This window comes from Globicephala melas, chromosome 2 (assembly GCF_963455315.2).
Source record: "Globicephala melas chromosome 2, mGloMel1.2, whole genome shotgun sequence".
Classification (NCBI taxonomy): domain Eukaryota; kingdom Metazoa; phylum Chordata; class Mammalia; order Artiodactyla; family Delphinidae; genus Globicephala; species Globicephala melas.
In genome coordinates this window covers 70,603,934-70,631,572 of record NC_083315.2, presented here as the reverse complement: position 1 = coordinate 70,631,572, position 27,639 = coordinate 70,603,934, and the positions used below count along the sequence as shown (strand labels likewise).

Genomic DNA, 27,639 nt, shown 5'->3' with positions numbered 1-27,639 from the left:
TTAAGATCATTAATTACTGAGACCAGTTCAAGGACAAGCATTGTGTCCAGACTTAGATCACAAAGTGGCTTAGGCCAAAAATGGCTTCTCTTATGTCAAGAGGAGCCATACTTGGCTGTCTTTCTCCGGGGACCCCTTACCCTATCTGCTTACAACACTAGACATCAAAAATGAAAATATAATGTGAAAAAAATCCATATTTATTTACAGATAAAATGATTCATGCATTGATAACAAAGAAGGAGCAATATGATTGCTTTATGGTAGCCTAGTGTAATTGATACTATTGCTTCACTGTAACTTAGCATATACCCACATGAATGGTTATACCATTTTTTTTTTTTTTTGAAAAGTTAAAAATTCCTTAATTTTTTATTCCTGGTACCACTACCACAATTTACAGGGCAATATACCTGATGTAATGAAAAGAAAAAGAAAAAGACAAAGCTACAACAGATAAAAGACCTCAGGAATGTACATCTAATTGACACTACATTGCATTAATCAATAGCTGCACTTTTTGCAAACTGTGGCTATGACAGTCCTGAACAAGAAGGGTTTCCTGTTTAAGCTGCAGTAACTTTTCTGACTATGGATCATCGTTCCTTCTGTGGCAGATTTTTACAGTTCCTCTAATGCATTTGGGACGACTGTCTCAAAGTAACCTGCAGCTTTCCTGACAACTCCTCGCTCTCTCTCCTGCTAAGAACTGTAGCCCTTTTCTTCTGAGTTTTTAGAACCTTCTGCTACCATATCCACCACTTCCACCACCAGATCCATAACCACCACCATAGGGACTTCCCGAGCTTCTTCCACCAAAACTGCCCCCCTTCATGGGTCCATAATTTGATTGCTGTTGTCCACTGTAATTTCCAAAATCATTATAACTCCCACCACCACCATAGTTACCTCCAAAATTTCCTCCTTCATTGTAACCATCATATCCTCCACCACCGCCACCATATCCACCACCTTGGTTTCCATATCCTGGTCCACCACCACCATAGCCTCCTCTACTACTGTAACCAGGACCACCGCCATAGTTACCACCGTCGCCTCCAAATCCATTATATCCACCATCACCTCCTCCATAACTACCTCTGCTGCCACCACCTCCACCACCATACCCTCCTCTTCCACCAAAGTTTCCACCACGGTCAAAGTTACCTCCACCACCTCCAAAGTTTCCTCCACGACCCATAAAGTTGCCAGATCCACCTCCACGACCTCTCTGTGATCCAGCAGATTGCATTTCTTGTTTAGAAAGGGCCTTTTTCACTTCACAATTATGACCATTAATAGTGTGGTATTTCTGAACAACAATTTTATCAACTGTATCATGATCATCAAAAGTTACAAAAGCAAATCCTCTCTTTTTTCCACTCTGCCTGTCTTCCATAACTTCTATGGTTTCAATCTTGCCATACTTTTCAAAGTAGTCTCTCAAATTATATTCTTCTGTATCTTCTTTAATACCCCCAACAAAAATTTTCTTCACTGTTAGATGGGCACCAGGCTTTACAGAATCCTCTCTAGAAACAGCTCTCTTTGGTTCCACTACACGCCCATCAACCTTGTGTGGTCGAGCACACGTTGCTGCATCCACCTCTTCAACACAAGCGTAAGTCACAACACCAAAGCCCCTGGAACGTTTTGTTTGGGGGTCTCTCATCACCACACAATCTGTAAGTGTGCCCCATTTCTCAAAATGTTCTCTTAAGCTATCATCTGTAGTTTCAAAGCTCAGACCACCAAGAAACAGTTTTCTCAACTGTTCTGGTTCCTTTGGATCATGACCCTCCTCCCCCCGGCGGCGACGGCGACGGCCGGAGTCGGGCTGGGGGCGGCCGGGCAGCGGTTTTACCTCCATTTTGAGACCGGACTCGCCTCTTCCAACTCGAGTTCAATATGGGACCGAGAGGAAGAGGCGGGGCTAGCCGTCACGTTGGTTATACCATTTTTATGGCATACAGTATTACAGTCATATTCATACTACAGTATTAGAAACATTGTTATTTTTTTTTAAAAACCACATACCCGTGATGATAGGCAGATATGCAGTTTCTCCAGTTACAAGAGAGAGACAGACAGAGAGAGAGGGAGGGAGAGAGAGGCATAGTATATGGTCATGTAATTCTTTGAAAGCAAATTTATGAAACAGTAAGAAAACTAAAATTAATTTCGTATTAAATATCACTCACTTCACGCTTACGTATGGATAGGCTATCTACTTCAAGTCTTGCACAGGATGTTCTATATGTATATTTTTGGATATTTATTGAAAAAAAATCTGCATGTTAAGTGGACCCATGCAGTTCAAGCCCATGTTGTTCAAGGGTCAACTGTACAGAACACATACTATAATTTACCAACATGACTTAATCCTTCTTTGATAACTCAGAAGGCCCTCCAGGATCACACATTTCTTCAAGCTTATTATTATGTGTTTTATCTCTGGGGATGTTTAATATAGGCCAAGTGACGAAAGCAGAATTCTGTAATGACTGGAAGACAGAACTTGATGTCCACTGACTCATTCCAATTCTAAGTCTATGTGCGTGTGTCTTAAAGTCAAATATAGAAGTGATCCCATTTATTACTACCTAAAAGAAACACCACATCACAGTGCAATTGTTTATGAAAATAGGTTACAAATAAGGAGTGTTAACCAGCTTCTGATTATAAACCTTAACCAGGGCAAGGAATGTATCTTAAGAGATTTTTGAAAAGGTAGGCTATCATTAATTAGTACCATTAATATGTTATTACCAGCGGCCTCCCCCGCCCCCGTCGGCCGGGGTGCTCTAGATGCTGCACGGAGACCCCCTGCGCCCCTGCGAACATGGCGCTGGAGCGTGCGGGCCGCGGTCTGCAGCCTGCGTGCGCGCCATCTCTGCGCCCAACGCGCCTTGCTCCCCGCTGCCTTGGGTACTGCGGACGGGCGCCCTCGGGGCAATGCGCCCCGGCCATAAATTCACAAACATGAATAGGTAACAACAGAAAACAGTGTTGGAATAGTGCGAATCAGCAATTTTGCATAGGAAGCTTTGGGAGATGTTGTTTACTGTAGTCTGCCTGAAGTTGGGACAAAATTGAACAAATGAGGAATTTGGTACTTTGGAAATTGTGAAAGCTGCTAGTGAACTCTATTCTCTTATCAAGAGAAGTAACTAAAATTAATGAAACTCTAGCAGAAAATCCAGGACTTGTCAACAGATCTTGTTATGAAGATGGTTGGCTGATCAAGATGACACTCAGAAAGCAGAAACTAACACACCATTGTAAAGCAATTATACTCCAATAAAGATGTAAAAAAAAAAAAAAAGATGACACACAGTAACCCTTCAGAACTAGATGAACTAATGAGTGAAGAAGCATATGAGAAATATATAAAATCTATTGAGGAGTGAAAATGGAACCTCTAAATATACTAGTGTGAAACAAACAAAAATATGTTATTACCATTATTTTATTAAAGCCTAATCATCAGATTATAATCTACTAATTAATGCAAACGTATTTATCATTATGTGCCTGATATATGCCAAACCCTGTGTTAGTCATTAGGGATACAATGTAAATATAATTCATGCCCTCCAGAAATTTAAGTAATTCACCTTTAAAAACATTTTATTGTGCAGATCATTTTACAGAACTTTAGATGTCACTGTAAGAAATTAGCCTGGGAGTGATGGGACTGTCTAACACATCCTGTAACTCACTCAAAATATAGAATAATAGAAAACAAAGAACGCGAATGTTAGCTTAATTACTTAACATTCGCCTTTTTTTTCTGAAAAACACAGCATCCAGAATGTTCCTTTAAGGATCTAGTCTTTTGCACTTTCAGAATTCTGGGTGAATTTGCTTCTGCACATAAAATGATTTTCATTTCAGTTAGTACAATACCTGTCAGTCCCCCAGGACTTGAGGGTAAAGCCCCAGGCAGGAAGGGAACAGCCATCACATTGCCCCCAGCCCTTGGCTGGCCTTTCTTTGGGTGTGATGGTGACAGAGGCAGCATGAGGGAGCCCTGCCCTGGGAGTCGGGAGAAACCAGGAGGCAGAGACAGGTGCTCTCAGTCCAGTGTGTCAGGCACTCTGCTAACGGATGCCGCCTTGCTTCTGGACAGCTACTTGTAAACATGCTGATTCTCATCGTGACAGGAGGACTTTACAGCTTAGATCTTCATGTCTAAAACGAAGGGTTGAGGTTACATCAGAGTTTCCCAAATTAAATTCCGCAAAACACAGGTCCCATAAGACGTTTCTTCAAAAAGCAGCCTGGGGCAGCAGTGTTGGAAAAGCTGCCCACCACACCCAGTGGTGGAGAGTCACAAGGCACAGCAGCATATGAAGGGTTCGGAGAAGCTGTACCTTCAAAACACTTTGATAGCAGCATTTCTCAAACGAGTTTGACCATGAAACCCTCTCTTCTAGTTTCACCTACTAACATCTGCTGATTCACTTAGTATCCTGAGGTACAAACTTTGGAAACATTAGAATAAACGATCTCTTAAACGCATTGATTTTATAGCATCTTAAAGCAGAAAATAGTCTTAGACATCAGAGGGCCATGAGGTTAAGATCTCATAGCTAGTCAATGGCCAAACTAGGTCCCTTTCAGTTGCCAATTTTTCACATTCTATGTGCAAACAATCGCAGTGAATGAAATTTTACTGTGAGGAAGTTTAGAAAAAGCATCAGTAATTGAAATCTACAGATAACCTTAAAGCTCCAGGGTTTCCACTTTTGGTAAAACTCTGTTGTTTGAAGTTACTCCTGATGAAGCAAAACTAATGGTGTGTGTCCATAGGCTGGTGGAGATGCTACTGAGCAGAGAATTATCCACAATTCAAGAAGCTAATGAGAATGGGGGAAAGAGAAACAAATGGCACTGAGTCCAAAGCCAAGGTAATTAGCTCCTGGGTGACTAAGAGTAAATTATCTTTTTTTTGATACTGAGCTCAAGGAGATCCTTGGCTTTTTTTTTTTAAGTACTGAGTCATATATTCCTTTGGTGTCAGAACTAAGAAAAGAGAACCGATGCTTGCTACACTGACCTCAATGTCCTGTGCTCTGGTAGTGTCTCCTTAATGCCAACTCAGAAAAGCCTCACACATCACTTCACAATGGTCTTTGCCTCTACTTAAAAGGACAAATTTTAGGCTTCAATTTCTTTTCATGCCATTTGCTTGAAAAGAATTCTTTAAGTTGGTGGCTAAGTAAACAACAGTATTCTCCTAGCAGTGAATTGGCTGTCCCACAATCCCAACTGTAGTATAGCCTAACCCCAAAGTAATTAAAGAATCAAGTGATTTGCATTCTTTGTCTATAAAACTACTCTCGAGTAGCAGATGGCAAACACAAATGATTTGCTCTAGAGACATATGGAAACCTCTCTGTTTCGTAAAAGCCTCAATGAATATTAAACGCCGAGTGATGTCACTCACTGCAGAAATAAAATGTGGTGATAATCCCCAAAACAGGCCTAATTAGGCCATACAGCTACTTGAGTTTCAGAAAGTAATAGGAGGGAAATTACTATGTGATTGGGATTTCATTAACAGTTCTTCTTAATCTGAATATTCATCCTGGCCCCAAAGAATTACCTATTCAGCCTTATTTCTTCAGCATTCTATTAGATTGTACCATAATTTATAATTGTAAATCTTAAAAATGAGTAATCAAAGAGATCTGCTTGATTTCATGTTAACTCTTCAGTTCTGCCTGAACAGCAAGAGCAAAAATTTCAAGAGAGATAGGGTGTTTTATCACAGGTTTGGGAGCATTCACCGTGCTCCCTGATAAACTCCGTTTTATAAGCCCTTGCTGCTGTTAAATTGGTGGTGGGAGTGAAATCTGTGTTTTAAGGTTATTCAGGAAATGATTATCCGTATTAAGCAGGAATTGGAGGCAGGAATCTGATTGAATATGGCTCAAAATACAAAGGAGAATTTCATTTTTCTCTTCCTCCTGTAGATTGGCAATCCAATAAGTTGTTGGCAACCCAGTAACTTGTTCTCGTCACAGAAAGGACTGAAACTTTGCACTCCTTGGAAAGAGAGAAGTACTGATAACTGGGTCATAGGGTGAACTGAATGCTTTTTAGAATAAGGAACTAGGTGTCTTGGGCTCCTTTCCAGCCCCACACTCTGCCTGGCCTCCAAGGCCTCCTAGGCCTGTTGATGAATCTCCTCAATTCACTAGGGTGTTTAGTTGGACTTGGAGACCGAAGTCTGTAAGACCAGAACCCCTAAGGCAGATCTCAGGATATCTGTTAGGAGCTTGGGTTCAAGAGCCAAAGGATTTTATAGACAGAAATCGATTCTCTAGTCCAGCCTCTTTCATTTTACAAATGAGGAAACTGAGGCACAGAAGGGTTGTTGTCCTTTTAGGTCACAGAGCTAGTTAGGGGCAGAGCTAGGAACGGAACCCAGGTCACCTGATGCTTTGTCCAATCTTCCTTCCATTAAAAAATCCCAGGACAGGCTTGTCAGGGCCTGATAGAGAATTTAGAAAGTTCAAGGCTATCAAAGTGTTTAACCTTACCTGGTTGCTGAAGTGGGGTAGAAAAGGGACCAGGTGTCTAAGTGCCTGTGTTAATTCTAGCTTTGGACCACCCATCGCCTCCTCAAGGAAACAGTATTTCTCTCTTGCCTCTTCTTTCCAGTTCAACATCAATCCATCTGTTTAAGAGAAAGACAAGTCAGAATTTTCCTGGATTCAGCCCCATGACCTCTCCAGAAATTTCAACATAACTGAACACGATATGAATATCTATATGCATTTGACACTGAAACAGGTTGTAGTTTTCACTGGTTGCTTCTACAGCATTGTTGCCTCCTGTCTTCTCTATTTCTAACAGGATCCTGTGATTTAGGGTGAGTTTGACCCCGTATTCAGCTCGAATGACTTAAGCCAGTTGGCTTACGCCATTCTCTTGGACCCTAGGATTGGTTCACGGAAGGGCAGTCAGGGCCCATGGAACTGAATTCTAGGGTATTTATTTGAACTCCTGAGAAAGAGGATTCTTTACATTCTGCTCTCTTTGAATCTAGGTGTCCCAGGAGTTTCAGCAAGACATTTTGCAACCACATGAGGCCGGTCTGTTGAAATCAGTGTTACTTTTTGAGGAAGCATTGCTAAGAAACCAAGAGAGAGAAACCAGGTCCTGGGCATGTCCTTTGAGCTGCTGGATCACTCACCTGTCGCTAGTTCTAGATCTGATTATTTTAGTATATGATTAAGTAAATATTTTTATTATTTGGCATTTAGTATTCTATTATTTACTGCCACACGTATCTCAATACCTCTTATGATGCTGATTGTGAGTTTCATAACATCTTGACTTTGCCATTGGATCAAAGTCCATTTTAAAGTTGGTTCCAAAAGGCTTTCTTTAATCACTCATTCTAACAAGAAACTCTACCCAAAGCACATAGTACTTACTGTGTATGTGCCTTATTTGACACAAAATCCTACGTAGCGATGGCCAGGCTAATGAAAGGAATGAATTTCACTAACATATTTTATTGTCAAAAACTTTATTATTAGAGAAAGAAATAATACAAGTGTATTAGAATAGATTCCTTCCAATCCACCCTATAGTAGAGTAAATTTCATGTAGCCATTTTTTGGTATTATCATGTCATTTTTATTTAATTTTTACATTCAGTGGAGATATGCAAAATATTTAACAATCAGTTTGGCATAAGCACTTGACCAATCAGATTGGATGTCTGACCAATCCGAATTAAAAGCCAACCAATCAGAACAGACACCTGACCCATCAGAATAGATGAAGTGTGTGTCTGCCACGTATCTGCCTCCCATTTATCATTGAACTTTTCACTTGTGGGATCTCCCCTCAATTGCCTGGGAAGCAAACTGAGGGCAGGGACCACATGACAGATACCTTTGCATCCTCCAGGTAGGCCTTGCTGAGCTGGTTTCACAGTGTGAGCTTGTTTGAGTAGACATTATTCAACCAATGATTGCTCAGGAAACATCAGTGGGTGGAAAGAGTACAGTGTGTCCCTCTCTGATGAAGATAATTGTAGAATTATCCCACTGGATTATCACTAAACAAATAGCATGGTTTGGGATGACAGACAGTTGATAAGAGAAATTGGTATTTTTGAGGAGTTATCATTCAATATGGTCTTGACAAGCTAGAGAAATAATATATAATCACACTGATTTTTTAAACACAACAATAAATAGTATACTTACAAAATGAATAACATATAAATAGAAGGTAAAGTACAACCAGAAAGGTATTGGTGAGGCTAAAAATACCTAGGTCTTATAGCAAATAATAAACTGAAGGTGTCCCAGATGTTTTATAAATACCTAGACTGGGGACTTCCCTGGTGGTCCAGTGGTTAAGACTCCGTGCTTCCATTGCAGGGGGCACAGGTTCTTTCCCTGGTCAGGGAACTAAGATCCTGCATGCCATGCGGTGTGGAAAAAAAACAACAACAACCTAGACTTCTGGCATGATAGTCAGATGTTCATTCATTCGTTCAACAACTGAGTACCTACTATGTGTAAGGCATCATTCTAGGCATGCTGGCGACACAGAAATCAGCAATGTCCCTTTCCTCAAAAGGCTCAAGTTTTAAGGGAGAAGACAAAGAAGTACACAAACTTTAGATAACAGAGAGAGAACTTATTCGATGACCGAGTCATCAGTCATTGAAAGTAATCACCATGAAGGACATCTCTGTAGCCTACCAGGACAGCTGTGCTCAACAGATGGCAGAGGACCAGAACCCAAGGGTGGTTGGACAGAAGCATCAGCACTGATGGGTACAGACTGACAACCAGAGGTTGCTTTGTCCCTAATTTTTCAGGACCATGTAAGCACCTGGATTCTTGTAGGATACAGTTAAGGGGAGGACAAGTCTCAATAATGTTTGGTACCAGTTTTGCCAGCCCTTGAGGAGTAGGGGTCTCAGCCAAGTTTAATTTCACTTAAGCAATTAAGAAAGGTGACATTTCTCACATTCAAGTGTCATGGAACAATTTAAACCAGTTAAGGAATGCTTGAATTAATTTGAAAATTTGCCTAGAGAACACACAGACCCTCAAGAATGTGTTTGTAGATTCTTGGGGGTTAAAGACCCCCAGGATGAATAAACTACTGTAAGAAGTGAATAATGGCTCTTGCAATTGTGCAACATGGCAGTCCTGCTTGCTACCATGAGAAAAGCCAGACTGAGGACAAAGTAACCATATAGAGGAGGGCAGCAACAAGATAATACAGGAAAATGAACTACATTCTGATCAACCAGCCTGAAGCTCACGAAGACCTCACATCAGCGAGAACTCCTTTCATCATCATCACCCCACCTTCCTAGAAAATTCACGGGTAAGAACTCAGTTTGACCTAGCCTGGCCATATGCCCACCTCTGTGGCTGAAGGAATAAAGTACCATGATTCACAGCCCCCAGAGGGGGAGGAGTGGCTGCCCCAAAGCAGGAGGAACAGAGTACTGGCCTGACAAAAACCACAGAGGGTAAACTCCTTGGACAGCTAGATTCCTGTTAAGTCAAGCTGCCATGTACATGTTAAACTTATCAAAGGCTTCAATAAACATTTACAGAATTAAATTGAAAGTGCTGGTCTGCTTAGTATCTGCAGTGACATAGCATTTTAAGGGTGGGTTTGGGCAACTGGCAAAAAAGTATTGATGCGGTTTTCTCAGAACATAGTAACGTGCCACTGGTAGAAAGAAAAGAAAGTGGCAGCCAGCAATCTGTGATCTGTGGGACCCTTAGGTCTACAAATACACTTATTGTCCAGTCTTTCGAGCAAAGTGCCTTGATTCAATAATAGTTACTACCACCCAAATCTGATCTCTAAGTAACATGTTGTTATACAAAATATGAAAATTCATAATTCACAAAAGGAAAAAAATTGGATTCTTCTTGAAGTAGTGTCAGTATATCAAAATGCTTGAATGGTTCAACAGTGGTATACAGACTGATCAGCTAGAAAGTCCCAAATGTTATACACACTTGCTAATAGAGAAAAGCCAGGGAAGTGAAAACAAGACAAAAAAATTTTTAATTCCCATCAGTTAACAAAATTCCCCTAAGGAAACTTAGGGACTTTAAGATTCCTAACCCTAGCTTCTCTTATGAACTTAAGTTCTTTGCCACATCAGCGTGTTCTTATTCATACAGAGAGAGAATGCCAGTAGTTGCATGCAGGTAGTGGAACTAAAAGTTATTTTAATCAGTACACGTTTTACAGAAGAAAGAGGATTCCAGTGGTCTTTGAAGATTTTTTTCACTTCTTTTCCAAATGAAGAGGAAGGTGCTGTCTACGTTTGTTCAGCCCTGGCTGAGGCCAAGTTCACAGACTTGCCCAAGAACTGTCTGGGACAAGGAGGCTCAGCCTGTGCCAGAGGACAGAATCCCTCCTCATTAGGGGATAGAAACTGTGACTCTGACCTTCTTAGAGATCTGTTCCCATCAAGTGGACTCTAGAAATTAGACATTAGATTAGCAGCAACCCTCTGGGTACTGTAAGAAGTGTGAGTTAATGACACATTTTATCTTTTTTTTTTTTTCACATAGAAGGTGAAAGCAGCTCCTAGACCCAACTGAATTTTCTCGTCTTTCTTGTCTCGCAGCAAGACGAAGAATGGAATATCACTGGCATTGAACATAAAGTCACAAGGCACACAAGATATGTTTTAGAAAAACCTGCTGTCTTGTTCAACTAGCTGCCCAAGTTTTCTCCTTAGTCTACTAATGGTTGAGTCCACTGGTTCCCTTAATAACCTTCTCTAACCTTCCAAAAGGTGTTTCCTTAGACCTAAGAACCATAGACTGTGGTTCTCATATGCTTTGGCCTCAGGAACCCTTAATCCTCTTAAAAATTATTGAGGACTCTAAAAAGCTTTTGTTGGTATTTGACATGTTAGAAATTACAAGGGAGAAGAGATGAGAGACAGAGAGCCCTGAATGGATAGAGCTTCTGGTCCCAGACCTCCTTAGCTATTCGCTTGCCCTTCTGCTTTACCTGAGCCATTAAATCCCCCTTTCATGAGAGCGTGATATGGTTGGGTTTCTGCCCCTAGCGACTGAAAGAGGCCTGAATCATACATCCACAAAACAAAGAATAATCTAAGGCAAGAAATAAAGGATTAAATTGAGTATAACAGAATGCTGCTTTTCCCCCATTTGTTATCCATAAAAGTGAGAGCCTACAGAGGGCTGAAGAAGGTAACCATCACCACTAACATTTTTCTACATTGCCTTAAGGATTTCAAAGTGCTTTCACATTCAGTATTTCACTTAATTTTTCCTACAACTTTATGAAACAACTTGTTTTATACCCATTTTACAGATCAGAAAACTGAGGTTCAGAAAGCCTATGTGCTATTAAGCAGCTGAGCCAAGACAAAATCCAAATCTTATCCTCCAGATTCCCACGGTCATAGTTCCTTCCTCGCATGAATGCTTGCAGTTTTATAGGGCACAGGCCTGCAGCACAAGCCTTGAAAATTTCAATTCCCAGACTTTTTGTCCATCTTCCTGCGGGAGGAGATGAGCGGTCTGCATAGCAGATCCTCTAAAATACCCACTGTATTTCGCTCTGCTCTGGAGGCGTGAAGAAGAGAACAGGAGTGGGGTTCAAGTGAGAACCGCAATCATTCTTTTCGAGCTCCGTAACTGACGGGCTGCGGGAGGGGGCTCAGACGTGGTGCTGGGCAGCAGCTGGAGGAGAAGCCAGGTAAGGCACTCTGCAGATAATCCACAGCCTGCGCCAGGGCAGCGAGAAGGAAAGAAAGCATCTCAGCTGCGGGTCGCGGTGGAAGAGATGCGGGATCGGCTGGACTCAGATTCCGAGGTCCTGGATTTGAAAGGCACCAGCACACAAAGAAACGACGAAGTTAAGTTCCGGTGGTAGGACACGCAGAGTTGGAAACCGGCCCTCCCTGCCTACCTCGAGTGGAAACGCCTAACCCCCGATCACCCAGCCCAGAGCGGCTCTTCTTTTATCCTTTGGGGCCGCGGGGACAGCCTGCCCCGGGCACGCCCGAAGCTCCTCAAAGGAACTACAAGCCCCACCAAACACTGGGGCGCGGGCGGTGATGACGAAGCCTCCGCGGATTGGCCATGCGGGGCGGGGCGCGCAGGCCTTCTTTGAGGAAGGGGGCGGGGAGAGGGGCGGGGCGAGCGGCGGCGGCTCAGCGGGCACGCCCCCTCGCCCGCAGCCCCCTCCCCGCCTCTCTCCGCCGCTCCTCTCGCTCCGCGGTCAGAGGGCCGGAGCGAGAAGATGGCGAAGACGTATGATTATCTGTTCAAGCTGCTGCTGATCGGCGACTCGGGGGTGGGCAAGACCTGCCTCCTATTCCGCTTTTCCGAGGACGCCTTCAACACCACCTTCATCTCCACCATCGGTGAGGGAGGGGCCGCGGCCGGGGACGGGGAGTGAGAAATGGGGAGCGGGTGCGAGGGGGCCAGGAGAGAGGGGTGGGAGGGCTTGGGAGCCCCAGGGAAGGGACCCCGGGGACAGCAGGGCTGCGAGGGCAGTGGGAGAGGGTGAAGGCATGAGGGAGGGGGGGGCCGGTGGGGACGTGAGGCTGGGGGGGGGGGCGGGCGGTTGAAAGGAGGAACTTGGGGGCAAAGGAAGGGGAGGAGGAACCAGAAGAACAAGGACTAGGGGTGTTGAGAGGGTTGGGGGTGTGACAGGGAGGGGTCTTAGAGGGACAGAGTCGGGGGGACACAGGAAATCTCATGGAGAGAGAGAAGGGAATAGTGGGTGTGAAATGGATTAAAAGACAGGAAAGAGGAAGGAAATGTGAAGGGGGAAATGAAGGGTTGGGGGAATGGGAATGGGAGGTCCGTGAAGTAAAGGACAGAGGACACAAGGGACAAGAGAGGTGAGAACCCGGGAATCCGGAAGGAGTTCGGAGGAATGAGTGATCAGGAGGTAAGGGATGAGGGGCACTGGCTACAAGAAGTCTGGTCATAGATATCATGGAAGGGGGCAGAAGAAAATTGCAGGTAGAAGATGAGTTCAGGGAGCCAGAGGATGGAATGAGGATACTTGGTGGAGAAAGTAAAGGAGAGCTGGCTGTGAAATAGAAAGGAAAAAGGGAACCAGAATATACAGTAGAGAGGTTGAGCAGAGAAGAGAGAAGATGGGATAGGGAGAGGAAATGGAAAGTAGGACTTTCTCCAGTAACTGGGAGCACTGGTTACCATTTCCTCTCCCTTTACTCCCTTTGGATCAAGTGCAGGAGAAAGAGCAAAAAGTGACTAATAATGAGATACTGTGTATGGAGCATTAAATTGTTCTGTGAGTGTTAAGGGGTGTTAAGAGGATGGGTGACTTTGGGAATGGTGTGGTCAGGAAAATGTGGTTCATTCCTTTACTATCTCCTGTGCCACAGCACTTCTCAATTTTTAAAGTTCTTAGCCTTGAAGGTTTAATAATCCTCAGCTGGGGAATTGATCTTACATTCTGCCTGCCTCCCTGTATATTTTCCTTTGGTTTTAATTATTACTTGCTAAACGAATCACAACATGCAATATACCCCTCAGTTACTTTCAATTGATTCTGATTTTTCTGGTCTTGGCTGGGAGCTGTCCTTCCTACTTTTGGAAGACTCTGGTCAGGTAACAAGATCTCTAAACGTAAACCTAAAGAAGAGCAAATCAGAGCTGGTTTTAAGCTGCCTGTACAAGTGATCTTAACATCATTTCCCTTGTTAAATAGCTGCTGTTAATTAAGGCCCTTAAGAATCTTAGCTCTTGGTTGTCTGGATAATGTCATGGCTTCTCATAGCGGCTCACTTAAGCATCTTTCAAATGGTTCTTACAGCATATTTCGCCATGAATTGCTGGGATTATTAGGGGGCTAGTGCTATGGTAATGAGTTATGTTTTAAGGATAATTTATCATTTATAAAAGAAGAATATTGGGGTGTAGAGCACTCTTCAGCCAAGCACTAGGAAAGGCTATGGTTTGTTTGTTCTGGCGTCTTTCATATGGATTGAGTGGTCTGAAACCTCCTGGGTGTTATGAAGTCTGGGCTTAGGGAAGTTTGAGTTGCAAGTTCTTGGCAGTCATTCTTGAGTGGGACTTTTTCTCTTCGGAGGAAGCAGATTTTAAATGTCATGTCTCAAGTATATTCCTAAGAGATTTGATGGGAGCTGTTGCGGCAACCAAAAGGCGTTAATTTTTGATGCTGGTACTCATTTCAAAACCCCATAACCCTTTTTCATTGTTGAATGCACACTGCAGTCCAGATGGTAAAGGACGGTTTCTAACAAGTCGAGTGGGTTGCCTTTTGTCCGTTCTATGAGTGACCCTCCCAGAAGTATTCCCCTGCATCGAAAGTGACTGAATCTCATTGATGCTGTTTCCATTAAGCTCCTTAAATGACTTTTGCTTGTTTGTAATAGTTTTATTAGTTTCCTCTTTTTTGGTCTTAATTTTTGCCCCACCTTTTCTGTGAGGGTGCCTGCTTCCTTTTACAATAGTAGCTTTGAAAAGTTACCTTTCATTCTGAAGGAGTACAATCTTTCTTCCGTGGATTTTTAAATTTTTTTTTTTAATGATTGAAATTTCGTTTTGTGGAGGGTTGCAGCTATTAAGGCAGGAAAACAAGTGTCCTGAAAGAGCTTAGAACTGGAGGTAGACGTTAAATGGGGTGAATCTCACGTGTCATGTTGTCCTTTGTATTTTCAGTGGGGTGGATGTGGTAAAGAGAGGCTCTGAGCTTTGTCTTCAGTTGACATGGAGGAGGGGAAATCCCATTTAGCCCCAGAGCTCTGACAGGAAGTGGTGGCCCACTGCCTTCAAACAGCACAAAAACTGTACATACGTACAACCTAATGCTTTGGAGTTGAAGTTAAGCTAGGAAAATAAGGTGAATGTTAACATCATTCTAGTGAAAAGTTCCACACACACCGATCACAAACATAGGCTTGGAGCGTCCACATCTCTGGCAGCAATATCTACCCCCCTCCAGCCATCACCCCTGTTTCCAGGTGATCTGAGGTTGCTGAGGGGAGAGTTGGTGGTCCATCTCCTCCCAGTCATAATTATTTCTTGAGGCACCTCAGTGTGGAAGTTTCCAGGGCTTTTCTGACTGCCACATCATTGCTGACAAAACTTGATAAGGTCTACGTCCCAGGAATTGTCCATTCCTTAATGGGCATTTCTTAATACATGGGGTGTGTGTGTGTGTGTGTGTGTGTGTGTGCGCGCGCGTGCGTGCGTGTGTGTGTGTGTGTGTGTGTGTTGGGAGATACGTATGGATGCCTGTTTCTTCCCATGGAGATACATTTACAGTCTTAATTTTGCTTTGTTAAAATTTAAGTAGTTTTAAAAAAGGACATCTGCCACCTCTAGACACTGTTTTGATAGGGGTTCTGCATTCATGAAAGGAAGGAGGCAATCAGTCATTTTGATTACAGAAACAGTTGTCGCACAGATGCTTTCTTCTTTCATGTATCTAAGGTTCTGGTATCTTCTCTGATGTCCCAGCTCCCCTCATTTCCTTTCTGCTCTTGGGGGTGGTAGAGGGTACAGTTTTTTCAACTGACTTGTTGGGACTCTTTTCGTATATCAGTCAGATAATATTTAACTTTTGAGTAGGGATGTTTTATCCATTTGAAGTTGTAGGCCCAGTGTCTAGGACCAACCACCAACTAGCATTTCAGTTCAAACGAAAAACTCAAGAACTGAAAAAAAAAATTTGATTGACTCCCCAAGCCCCTTACATGATCATTAATAACGATTAATTAAATGTATGTAAAATGTAGCATTAAGACAACTAGGAAACGGTAATACAGTAGCTCTGAATTATATTTCCTATGGGATGTGGGCACATTTTAGTATTGATGCGAGGGTCATATCGATGTCTTGGAATGACCTGTACCGAACAAGGTGCTGGGAGAACAGAAAGAGAAAACCCAGCCCTGTCCTCTTAACAGGACAGTCTAAGCTTCCTCCCTTAACTGTCTCTCCCCTGCCCTGCCCCCTTCTTCCTGTTAGGGTATTTCCTGAGTGGTTTTATTATTTAGTATAGTCATAGTTTGACAGCAGAGTCTTAGAAATTATCTACCTTATGCCCATGGCCCAGTTTTATAAGTAAGAAAACTGAGCTTAGGTTGATACTGTCAAGATCACACAGCTGATTGTAGAAGAGCCTCTAGTGAAACCCCAGATTCAAGTCTGGATCACTTTTCACGACTGAGCTGCTGCTATTTCTGATCAGTATGATCACCACCATAAATTCAAGTCACCATCTTTTCCAGGGAGGAATTCGATTTTGCACGTTTGCTTTTATGTGAGGAAAGTTAAGGTGTTCCCATTTGGAGTAGCTGTATCACTTTAGGGAAACAGTAAATGCTAATACAACTCAGAGTCCTATAGGAGTTTATATGGGCTAACTCGGCACGTTGTAACTGTCCTTTGCCCTTTCTATGTCTGTAGTTTCACGTTAAGAGATCAAAGTATCCTGCCATTAAAATTCCTTCCATGTGCAAAATAACTAATGACGTCATATTAATGTGTGCTGATAATTGTTGCAGCCTAGTGCCTAACATTTTATTCCCTAACATTTTTATTCCTTAACATTTTTTTCTTGGATTCACTTACTTTCGTTTAGGGGTTGGCAAACTATGGCCCACAGGCCAAATGTGACCTGCGGCCTGCAGCCTGTTTTTGTGCAGTCCACAAGGGAAGAATGTTTTTTACATTTTTAAAGGGTTATTAAAAAGTAACACAAAACAAAGAATATGCAACAGACACCATATATGTCCCACAAAGCTTAAAAATATTTACTAACTGTTCCTTTACAGAAAGAGTTTGCTGACCCCAGCTTAAAATTAAAAACTGTTTTTGGTTGGTAGCAATTCAAAGTTTTTATCAAGACTGATTGACTGAAAAACAAACTTTGTCGTATTTACATTTTTATCCAAGATGATATCAACATTTGGCTGAGTATAATCCAGATACGTAGTGCAAGTAGATTTTAATTTTCATAGTTGTTTTCCATGGTTTCAACCTCTCAAACAAAAATATGTAAGGGACAGGCAACTTCAAATTGAACATTTTGTACATAAAGCCTTATTTTAATGTCACTGTCTTTTTTTTTTTTCCTCTTGTGTCAGTATTTTATTTTGGCGTGAAGACGGGAAGCTGGAAGATACACTGTATTTAAAATTTTCTTGGTTCCCCCTCACATTGTGGAAACCCCCTCCCCCCAGAGCTAATCTGTTCAAACTCAAATACTTAAAAATTACAGCAGCAAAACAAAAGCACAGAAAAAAGAAAACCGGATGGAGAAGGTAGCCAGGCCAGTAGTGTCACTTGGTCTGGACGACTGAGGTGCTGGACAGGAGCTTCTGTTTCTGTTTTTTCTTTTCTTCCTCCTTTCTCTTCAGAGAGGGGATCTGAAGTAGCTGGCATGTCCAGTTTCGTGAATGCTGCTTCAATAGCTTGGCTGAAGGAATTCTGGAAACAGGGCACAGGAACACTGTCTGCGTTATCACTCTCCCCATTGCTGTCCACAGTGGCAGGAGGACCTAAGCTGTTTTCATCTTTCTATGGAGCAGTTTTGGGCCACACATCTGCTTTTGCTTTTCCAATTCTCAGCATCTGGGCAAAGGAAGGGAAGGGAGAGTCTTCTTCCAGACTCCCAATGCAGAATGAAGAACTGCCCTGACCGGCGGTGGGTGACAGAGGGGTCCGCAGAAAGTCTGCTTGGGAACCTGGACTTCTGCTAAGAGGAGAAAGGGAGAGAGCCCCATGGCCCTTGCTTTCAAAGCTGTCGATAGACTTCCCATCTAGGTGATAGCTTTGAAAAGAACACTGTTTCAGGATTTTAATACTTGATCATAAAGGGTTAAACTCATCTCCTCAGGTAGTGTTCTAGCGAATGCAAAAAGCCATTCCACAAATCAAGGATGGGAGTGGGAAACTGAGTCTTGGAGACAGACCTAGATGTGTCTTAAGAATAAGCGTACTTTAACAAAGAGCTTCACCAGCTGTTCTGCATGGCAGCAAACCAGGGAGGAGGTTCTCTTGGCAACAGCACCAAGATTGTTTGGATCCTCTAAGAAAAGCTGGAGAGAGATAGGTTTGGATATTGTCTTAGAGGAAAATGTCTGGTCTTTGAAGACAAGGAAAAATTTAGCAGTTGATATTTTAGTGGAATCTGATAACTGAACCTGGAAGGAACCATGGAACCAGAAGTGGGAGACCAGGGAGCTGCCGACATGGCCTGAGGACATGGCTGGCTCTAGGTCAGATCTGCCTGCCTGCACACAGGACCGTTCTGGAGACCAGCACTCTGGTGTGTGTTAGAATGACTACGTGGGAAAATTCGGCAGGAAAGAGTTTTCATAGCAGGATGAGAAGAGGGTGGGAGTAGGGAATGGGGAAGTAACTGTTAGCTGGTGAGTAATATTGTGGAACATAACATAATATGGATCTTCTGAAATTTAAGTAGCCGATGTAGCGGCTTGGTTCATGTTTGGTGTTAGGGAGATTGCATGGTCAATTAAGAGCAATAGGTCTGGGGTCAGATCAGGATTCATGTCCTGACATCTGCCGTTCCTTCATCTCTGGCCTTTAGTGAGTCAGTTGTCCTTCTAGGTCCTTCGTTCCTTTATCTGTACTAGAGTATACTAATACTATACCAACTTTTCAGCGTTGATGTGAGTTCCCTAGGGCAGGAATCAAATCTTATTCACCTTTTAAGTCTCCAAGGCCAATCAATTGGATGAATGAATTATGAAAGCACTATATGAGCTATAAAGCATTGCTTAAATTTTAGTTGTTATCTTTCATAATATTCTAGATAACTAGACGATGTCTGAGGCAAGATTAAAAGTGCTTAATTTGAATTCTTAATACAAGAATGGTATTTCCCCCACTGTAAAATGCTGTCTTTCTATAATCAGTTTTAAAGGGATATTTTAGACTCTGAAAGATATTTCACTTGTCTTTCGGTCTTCATAATAAGCTGTTTAACACCCTGCTTCCAACCCCCCACTAACATAAATACCAAATAGAAAATGAGTGAAATCACTGGGTTTGCTTTAGAAGAGCCATTTCAGCTTTGTCTTTGCCCATTAGCTTCAAACAATGCAACAGATGCCTATTAACAGTTTCATGCCCGGTTTTAATTAGCAGATGGAGCTATGTTTGTGTCTGTGTTCTGCCCAGCACTGTTTGAGTGACAGGGTAGTGAGTGGTTTGGAATTGGGCTGGGCGTTTGGGTTGAATAAAGCCAAATTCTATTTTTAAAAAGATGAATATAAACATTTATTATATAGAACCGCTTGTGTATCTCAGTGAAACAGCATAGTGTCTAGAGTAAAACTAATGTTTGCAGTTATGTTTTCTGCTCTTATTATCCTTTAGAAATTACATAATATGGAAAAATACGTTTTTATGGCTTAAATGAAGGTTTTTGGGTAGTCTTGAAACTATCATGTAGTGGCTTTCTCTGAAGATCTGTTTCAGTATTTTGGTATAGTGGGTTGAGGACTATGCAAAGCTGGGACGAAATGGGCTTCAGCATAAATGTCGATGCTGATGGGTTGGTAGCTGCCTCCCAACATGCTGTGTTGTATAGAGTTCTGAGGTCCTGTCTGAGCTCAGCAAGACCGAGGGCTGTGAAAGATTCCTGATGTGGGCCATGGGCAATGGACGGAGAGAGTGGATGGCAACATCCTACATATTTGCTATCTATTTTCTTTTTCTTTTCTTTCTTTTCTTTCTTTTTTTGGGCTGTGTCAGTCTTAGTCGCGGCACACGGGATCTTCGTTGAGGCATGCGAGATCTTTCACGAGGCATGCAGGATCTTTTGTTGCAGCGTCTGGCTTCTCTCTAGTTGTGGTGCACGGGCTTAGTTGCCCTGCAACATGTGGGATCTTAGTTCCCTGACCAGGGATCGAACCCGTGTCCCCTGCGTTGGAAGGCGGATTCTTTACCACTGGACCACCAGGGAAGTCCCTGCTGCCTGTTTTCTAAAGTGAATATGTAGTATCTGCTGTCCAGTGTGTCATGGTTAAATTTCAGTATTAAAACATTATCTGTCAATGACTATTACATATATATATATTTTTTTAATAAATTTATTTATTTTTGGCTGCATTGGGTCTTTGTTGTGGTGCATGGGCTTCTTATTGCGGTGGCTTCTCTTGTTGCGGAGCACCAGCTCTAGGCATGCGGGCTTCAGTAGTTGTGGCACACGGGCTCAGTAGTTGTAGCTCGTGGGCTCTAGAGTGTGGGCTGTAGAGCACAGGCTCAGTAGTTGTGACGCATGGGCTTAGTTGCTCTGCAGCATGTGGGATCTTCCCGGACCAGTGTCCCCTGCACTGGCAGGTGTATTCTTAACCACTGAGCCACCAGAGAAGTCCTTATTGGATACATTGTGTCTGGAGATGTGTCCTTTTCCTGTGTTCAGTTTTGACTTTGGGGATTTTCCTTATTTTGCGTTGAATTATTAAGAACCTTAAAGGAAGTAGGTGCCTGATTGTCCTTAGAGGAAGAAATGTCTGCACTGCTTTTTTTTTAAAAGTTACTTAGTTACTTAGGACTTCCTTAGGGAAGCCACATAAAGTGATGGAAACAACTTGGAACCAGTTCTTGCAGCACTGTGACAAAGTATTTTCTTGCTGTCTCGCCTGTAGCATTCAGCATCAGTTTAATTAGGCACTTTGGTATTTACCTGTTGCTGAAACTTTGGACATTTTCCAAGGAGCTCTCATCTTCCTCAGCCCAGAATTTTAATTCTTGGCTCCCAGGAGAAAGTGCGAAAGCTCTGCATGTCCTCATGTTCATCAGATTAGGTTTGCTGTCACTAAGACAGGCTGGATGACAGTGCTGCTTGCAGTCCCATGAGGCATTGCAGATTTCAGAGCCCTTAGCAGAAGCTCAGTTAGGTATGAAATCCCACCTCATGATGATAAAAACCAACCACAAAGTCGTCAAGCAGTATGTCATGTTTCACGGCTTCCTGCTGGCAAAGTTGGGACTGGCGTGACTTCCCAACATCATGTCGTAATTTTGCATATTTGAGGGAAGAACTTGGCAGTAATTCGTTTAATAATTCATAGATATTTTCCTGATGTATAAAGTAGAAGGGCAGTCTCTAAAATGTATGATCAACTTTTGACCTGAAATATAGGGTGGTCTACTTAAAAGTTGAATTATAAGAGTTCATGTCTTATGACCGTATGCAATATTTGTTTAGCTGGAATAGGTATCGCAAAATAGTTTAATCTCATGCAAATCTCATACACGAAATCCATTACGAAAAAAATAGTTTGCATTGTGAGATGTCAGTGACTAACCCTACTGTAATTTGTTGCTTATGAATTTGCATGGGATAGCTGTTTATGTTTTTCAACAAGGAATTTTTTTTTCTTAAGGTCTCTGAATAAAATCTTGAGATGGCATGGAAAACAATTCTTTATTGAGAGTTAACTGTTCCATTTTTGGAATGATTCAGACCACTTTCTCATTTCACTCTCCATTAACACCTCACCCCTATCAGGGTTTGGGGAGAGGGGATTGGATTGGGAAGAGAACAATGAAAACAGCATTCCACCCTCCTCCTGTATCAGTTTCTTTGACTACTTGTTGAGTCTCTTTCGCTTTTGTTAACAGTTGGAGTAAACTGTTGGGTGAGGAGTTAGAAACTTCTGCCTAAAATATGGTGACTTTTGACTGCATTGCTTTCTTACATTGTTTAAAACTAAATAATAAAAAATTGTCATAACCATGTCTCAGTCATAACCAGCAATGAACAGATTAGGATGTTGTCCATGAACAAAATAATTTGAGTGAGTGCATTTCCTATTTTGTCTACTTACTATTGTTTTGAAATTTTCCAGTCTTGTAGAGGCATGAAAAATTAACAAAACAAGCAAAATAATTTCTTTCACATCCACAAAATTCCATAAGAGTTAAATTTTAAAACATGTATATATAAATACCATCAGAGGTGTGTCTCTGTCTTGGCCCTTCAGCCTTCAACTTCGATAAACACCATTGTATTTTATTTTCTGTTGGAATCTCATTATATGATTTACCATATTTTTTTTGGTCAGGTTGTCTCCTTGTTATTGCAAAATAAAGTATATAGTACTCTGAAAAACAATTGTTGCACGTTTCCAATCAGTGATGGCACAAGTCCTTCCTAAGGGCATTAGGCCAGGCCTGTTTTCTCATCGTGAAAGGCAAGTTCCGGCTTCGATGGTCTTCAGTCTCTTCTGGCTGCAGCATTCTGTGAGTCTATGAAATCAAGTAGTGTCTGTAAAGAAAAAAAGGGTTTGTCCTTTTTCAGTTAATGATTGTGGGGAGGTTTCTTTTTGCAGGTAGACACTAGGGTTTTGATGACATGAAAACAGAAGGAAGAAGAAGTAACGTTAGTTAATTCAAGCTGAGCCTATGTTGATCTTGTAATTTGATTAAACTTTTTATAGTACCAAAGAGACTGCTTAATGTTTTTGAATCCTGTCCTTAGAAATGTCTTGGTTTAAACAATAAAGCTAAATGTCACCAGAAAAATAACTATAGTCAGCCCTTTGTATCTGTGGGTTCCACATCCACAGATTCTACATCTGAGGATTGAACCAAACTTGGATTGAAAATAGGAAAAAAAACTCCAGGAAGTTCTTAAAAGCAAAACTTGCATTTGCCACACACGCCAGCATCTATTTACATAGCATTTACATTGTATTAGGTATTGTAAGTAATACAGAGATGATTTAAAGTATATGGGAGGATATGCATAGGTTATATGCCAAATACTGTGCCATTTTATATAAGTGACTTGAGCATCTGCAGATTTTGATATGCATACTCTTTGGGGCGGGGGTGTCCTAGCACCAGTCCCCCACAGGTACCAAGGGATAACTGTACCTGAAAGCTGTAAAAATATTTCTTTGAGATGTATAAAGTATTTTCAGATTACCTCATTTTTGTCACATGAAACATGGTGAAGTAGGTGAAAAATAAACTAAAATAATAGGAAGTCTTTTGCTTCTTAGGTATGCTGATGTTAAATTTCTGTTTGACAGTTGGGGGGCCTGAGACCCAGAGGCATGGAGGTTGTTCAAGGTCACACAGAGCCTGGCCTTGAGCAGTAGTTTTCTGATTTCAAGTCTCTTTTCTCTTATAAGTCCTCTACCTTCAATTCTCTTGTTATGGAAAGACATTGATGGTATAGCATAAAACCTGGACATAGTAAGTATTTTGTGGGAGAAAAGTCAGAGATTGAACTAGGAGACTAGGGTGATTAGCCATTTGCTTTCGGGCAAGTCTTTTAGCTTCTTGTGGCCTTTGTTTTCTTTCCTCTTTTTTTTTGGCCTTTCTTTTCTTATCAGTAAAAAGGAGAGGCTGGGGTTGGGAACTGTAGTGATTTGTTAGTAGGCTACTAGTGTCAGCCACTAAGTCATTTTCACTAAATTCACTCATTCAGTGAACAGTGTTTTTTAGTCCATGAAATATTGAGAGGAGAAAAGAGTAGCGAGTATCCAGGCAGTTTGAACACAATGATGAAAAGGGCTTCAAAGGGATTAATGGAAGATGTTAGGAAAGCATAGAGGAGAGGTAGAGGAGGGCGTCTAGGAGGGAATGACGTGGAAGTTAAAATCAGGCCCCCAGGACGGGTTAGTTGGGTAGAATGTGGAGTGTCAGGAGGGGGAGCTGTCCCCTGCAGGTGTGGGAGCCACAGCCCCTGGAGGAACTCCTCAAGTGACGGGGCATGTGGCAAGAGGTCAAGTTGAAGGGTAATTAGAAGGCAGATTGAGAAGGGACTTTACACCTGTTCAGGAGTCTGGACTTATATCCTGAGAGCAGTGGGGAGTCCCTGGGGATTTTGCACACAGAAACCAGCTAGGAGATAAGCAGACTTCCTCAGCCGCCCCTTCGCTTCACTTGGACCTTTACTGTTTACAGAGTACTTTCACTTACATCTCTGTTTAAACTCCTCAGTAATCACGTCCATGGACAGAGATTGTCTTCCTGTTCTAGGCAAGGAAGCTAAGGTTCTGAGAGGGGCATAGACTCTTGGTCAATCAAGCAGGTAGGTGCAGGAGCCAAGACTTGAGTCTTGAACTTCAGTTCTGGACTGTAGTCTGTCCACAGCAACCTGCTCCTCTCAGAATGGGCCCTGAAGTTTTCTGTGGGACTCAGTGCCCTGGCACTTAGCCTGCCTTAGCGGTCACTTCCAGTGGTCTGTAAGAACGGTGTAAACTGACCAGCAAACCCTTGAGAAGTGTGTTGAGTGGAAGGGTGAAATCAGCCTCTCCCTGGACAAGGCCCAGTAACAGCTAATACAAACATGCATCCTGTTGCCTGTTGGCCTGGGACGTCAGTGAACTGTGGTTTCAGGTCTCTAACCCAGTCCCTTAGGAAAAAATCAAATATATACACAGCAGATCGGGGGCAGGAGGAGACAGAGTTTAATTGTGAATCCAGCTCTTTTGTGGAAAGGGAACTAATTATGTCAGAAATCTCAGCATTGCTTCTCCGCATGGGGCCAATGGTTTGTTATGCTTGTACCTATGCTGTTGGCCTCAAATAGACTGTAGTGTGCTAGGAACAGCTGCTTTAATTGTGAGCTTCCTTCCTTTGACAAATAAAACTTCTCGTTAGCCTGTCCTTTCCTTTCTTCCAGGGTGAAATTGTCTCTACTCTGGGTTTTGTTTGTAAAGCCTCATTCGGCAGTTTTCCTCGGATTCACAGTGACATTGTAGACCAGACTGACCTGATTTGTTTGCTAACCCTGAGTCTCCAGAACGCTGCTGTGAGCCAGAAAGCGGAAAGGTCCAGGCAGCGAAACTGGATATAACAAAGTCCATTTGCTAATGAACTTGCCTCACTGGGGAGCCCCTGGGTCCAAACTTAGCCTTTTCATTCTTGATTTATACAGTGGTCGTTGGAGCAGGGCTGGGGGCCTCCTAGAGACAGGCCACCGGCATCCAAGAGGAAAAAGCGGCAGCGTGGCACCGTGGCGGTGGCATTCATTATGTGACTTTGGGCAAGCCAGTAGCGAGCCTCCCAGGCTTCCATTTTTCTTCATAAGCAAACAGGGACTGTTGTGCTAGATACACTCAAAAGTCCCTTCCAAAACTCCGATCCTAATTGATAGCAGTGGACTCACCAACACAATGGGAAACGTAGACGTAAGAACTGAAGATAACATTGTGTAGATAAAAGAACTTGGGCTTTTGAGACAGAAACTCTCAAATTCCAATCCTGATTCTGCTGCTTCCTACTTGCGAGCCTTGGGCGAATTATTTAACCGTTTTCCTTATTGACAAAGGAAGGGTACTGACTCTCTTGCAGGAATTTTGTTATGTTTTATTTTGAGAATGAAATGCATTGTTGTGTGCATAATGTCTTTGGCGCATGGGAGATACACAAAAAGGTGTGTCTGTGTGTGACTGGGTGTGGGTGAACTTAGTCTTGGTTCCCTGAGGGTGGGTTCTCTAAGAGAACCTTTGTGATCTGTGGGGCTTCATTGTTCTAACACTTGCTTTTAATGATAAGAGCTTTTACGTTTACCTGGTGTTTACTATATATCAGGTACAGTTCTAGGCATTTTACATGAATTAACATTTTTCATGGATTGACCCATTTAATTCTCACAACAACCTCTCAGGTACATTCTGTTATTATTTCCACTTTTTCCAAATGAGGTAATTGATGCACAGAGTGGTTGAATAACATCTTAGTGTCACACAGCTGGTAAGTGGTGGAACCAGACCCAATATGAATCCAGGCAGTCTGGTTCCAGAGTCTATGTTTTTAACCACTATGCCTTTCTGCCCCAACAGTGACTCAGAAATATTAAAAAAGAAACAAAAAAAAGATCAGCTATCTTTAAGGAGGTGATGTGGTGCAAGGTGCACTGTGGCGCTACTCCTTACCAGCTGGGTGACATCATCACATCCTTTAAACCTCCTTGGTCCCTGTCCCCTCTTCTGCAGAGAATTGGCGTGAGGCAGTTTAATGAAGTACTGTAGGGGAAGCATTTAGCATAGGGCCTCGCACACAGCCAGGGTCAGTAGGTGGTGAGGGTTTGGTTTTTCTCCAGGTAATAAGAAGCACCTGCTAGAACAAGTTCCATAAAAAATATGAACGGGGACATTTTGGTTGCTTAATGGGGTGCGCTTTAGTTTTCTGGAAAATTAGTCCTTAAAGTTTAGGACTACATGCATTTTACTAAGCTAGAGTGAGAAGTATTTCTTTAAACTCATTTCCAAAGTGAAGGTGATTGTCCTTGGCCTCAGCTGGTGTAAGGAGGTGTCCAACACAGCCCTTGACCTTGGGTGCAGGATGTCAGTATGATATAAGCAGCAAGTTCTTCAGAACCTTTTAGCTGCTGCAAACTCTCAGGCATCTTGAATTCCTCCTTCTGGTGAAAACAAAAACAAAAACAAAATCAGTGTTGAATGCCCTGTCTAGAAAGGACAAATGTTTCAATTTAAATATTCCAGCTCAATGTCCTCTGTTAGGGCCCTGAATTTTAAGTGCAGTGAGTTTCTGAGTGAGGTCACCTGAATTTTAATGAGTTTGTTTGCATACATGAATTTGAACAATACATTAAATCTTGAAACATCGTAGCTGATTTTAATGGAGTAAATTACCCTACTTGAAAGTTAGTTAATAGGCTTTTCTTTACCTAATAATCAGGATGATGATACTTTCATCTCAAAAAAGTCATTAATCATATTTTTGCAATATTGATACATGCTATTATTTTTTTAAATTATTAAACTGTCTCATCAAGAGAATTAGGGAAATAAATGTGTCAGTGTGAGTGTAAAGCATGATCTTCCCCCCTTTTAACCCTTTTCCCCCCTGTGATATTTAGTACATACTGAATGCTTAAATGTACATGGTAGGAATAAAGCCAAAACTGGGTTTGGTTTTGTACGGTGCTTGCTTGGACCAGGAAGGTGAAGTGAGATGCTCTTTACTAGCTTAAAAATGTTTTTAAACATTATAAAAAAAATTACACACACACATGCACACACACAGACACACAAGGATGGTACAGGAGGTGACAGGGAACAAGTCATGAAGGGGAAGGGGTAAGGAGGATAGCTTTTATTGTGACTGTAGTTGAAAGTACATATGTAGCGTTATGTGCAGGGAAGTGACACATTTAATTTATAATTTTAAAAGCTGCGGTGAAGAGAGTTCGTCTTGGGGTTTAATGGCACTGAAAAACCATGCCATGGAACTTTCTGGTCCAGTCCATTCCCTAAAATCATGGTGCATCCAGGAAAGTATTTGTTAAAAATGTTCAGGTAGCCAGTCTTACTTACCTCCTAATGAAGCATAAAGATTGTGAGGGTTGGTTCAGTTAATGTTCTGAGCACTCAAATGTGCCAAAATGTTGGAATGAGCAAAAGCTTTCAGGACATCCCATCTGATGGTGACCTTCTGGAGGACAGGAACCATGGCTTGCCTCTTCAGAGCGCATTTGTCTGATGTTCAGGCATGCAGTATCTGTGGAATAAATGAACTAACACCATATATTTGCTTCTGAGGAATGGATTTGGGCTCCTGTAATAGTGCGATCTCATCCATTAGCACATACATAAGCTTCAAAGGATGTGTAATTATCACC

General features: G+C 42.2%; 2 protein-coding genes and 1 pseudogene across 3 annotated transcripts in view; 2 read left to right on the top strand and 1 right to left on the bottom strand.

Annotated features, from left to right (window-relative positions):
• Window positions 1-346: 346 nt before the first annotated feature.
• LOC115864826 (heterogeneous nuclear ribonucleoprotein A3-like) lies at window positions 347-1,925 on the bottom strand. Of its 2 annotated transcripts, XM_030878926.3 has the most exons (2): window positions 1,865-1,912; window positions 347-1,798 (listed from the first exon to the last, which is right to left on the bottom strand). In XM_030878926.3, exons 1-2 carry the CDS (start codon window positions 1,868-1,870, stop codon window positions 734-736), a joined length of 1,071 nt encoding a protein of 356 aa, XP_030734786.2. In that variant the 5' UTR covers window positions 1,871-1,912; the 3' UTR covers window positions 347-733. The 2 variants fall into 2 exon arrangements, with proteins under 2 accessions (XP_030734786.2, XP_030734785.2); XM_030878925.2 differs by having other exon boundaries at window positions 347-1,925.
• Window positions 1,926-2,759: 834 nt separating this feature from the next.
• LOC132596661 (glycine cleavage system H protein, mitochondrial-like) lies at window positions 2,760-3,410 on the top strand (annotated as a pseudogene).
• An 8,799-nt stretch (window positions 3,411-12,209) lies between these two features.
• RAB8B (RAB8B, member RAS oncogene family) overlaps window positions 12,210-27,639 on the top strand; it is a 66,533-nt gene continuing 51,103 nt past the window's right edge. Inside the window, exon 1 of the mRNA XM_030878927.3 lies at window positions 12,210-12,421. Within this exon, the coding sequence (XP_030734787.1) occupies window positions 12,298-12,421 (124 nt within the window). The 5' untranslated portion in view covers window positions 12,210-12,297. The remainder of the gene's footprint in view (window positions 12,422-27,639) is intronic.

Bases quoted from the DNA above. Each gene is read 5' to 3' on its own strand.
- LOC115864826 (XM_030878925.2), bottom strand. From the start codon at position 1,870: ATGGAGGTAAAACCGCTGCCCGGCCGCCCCCAGCCCGACTCCGGCCGT.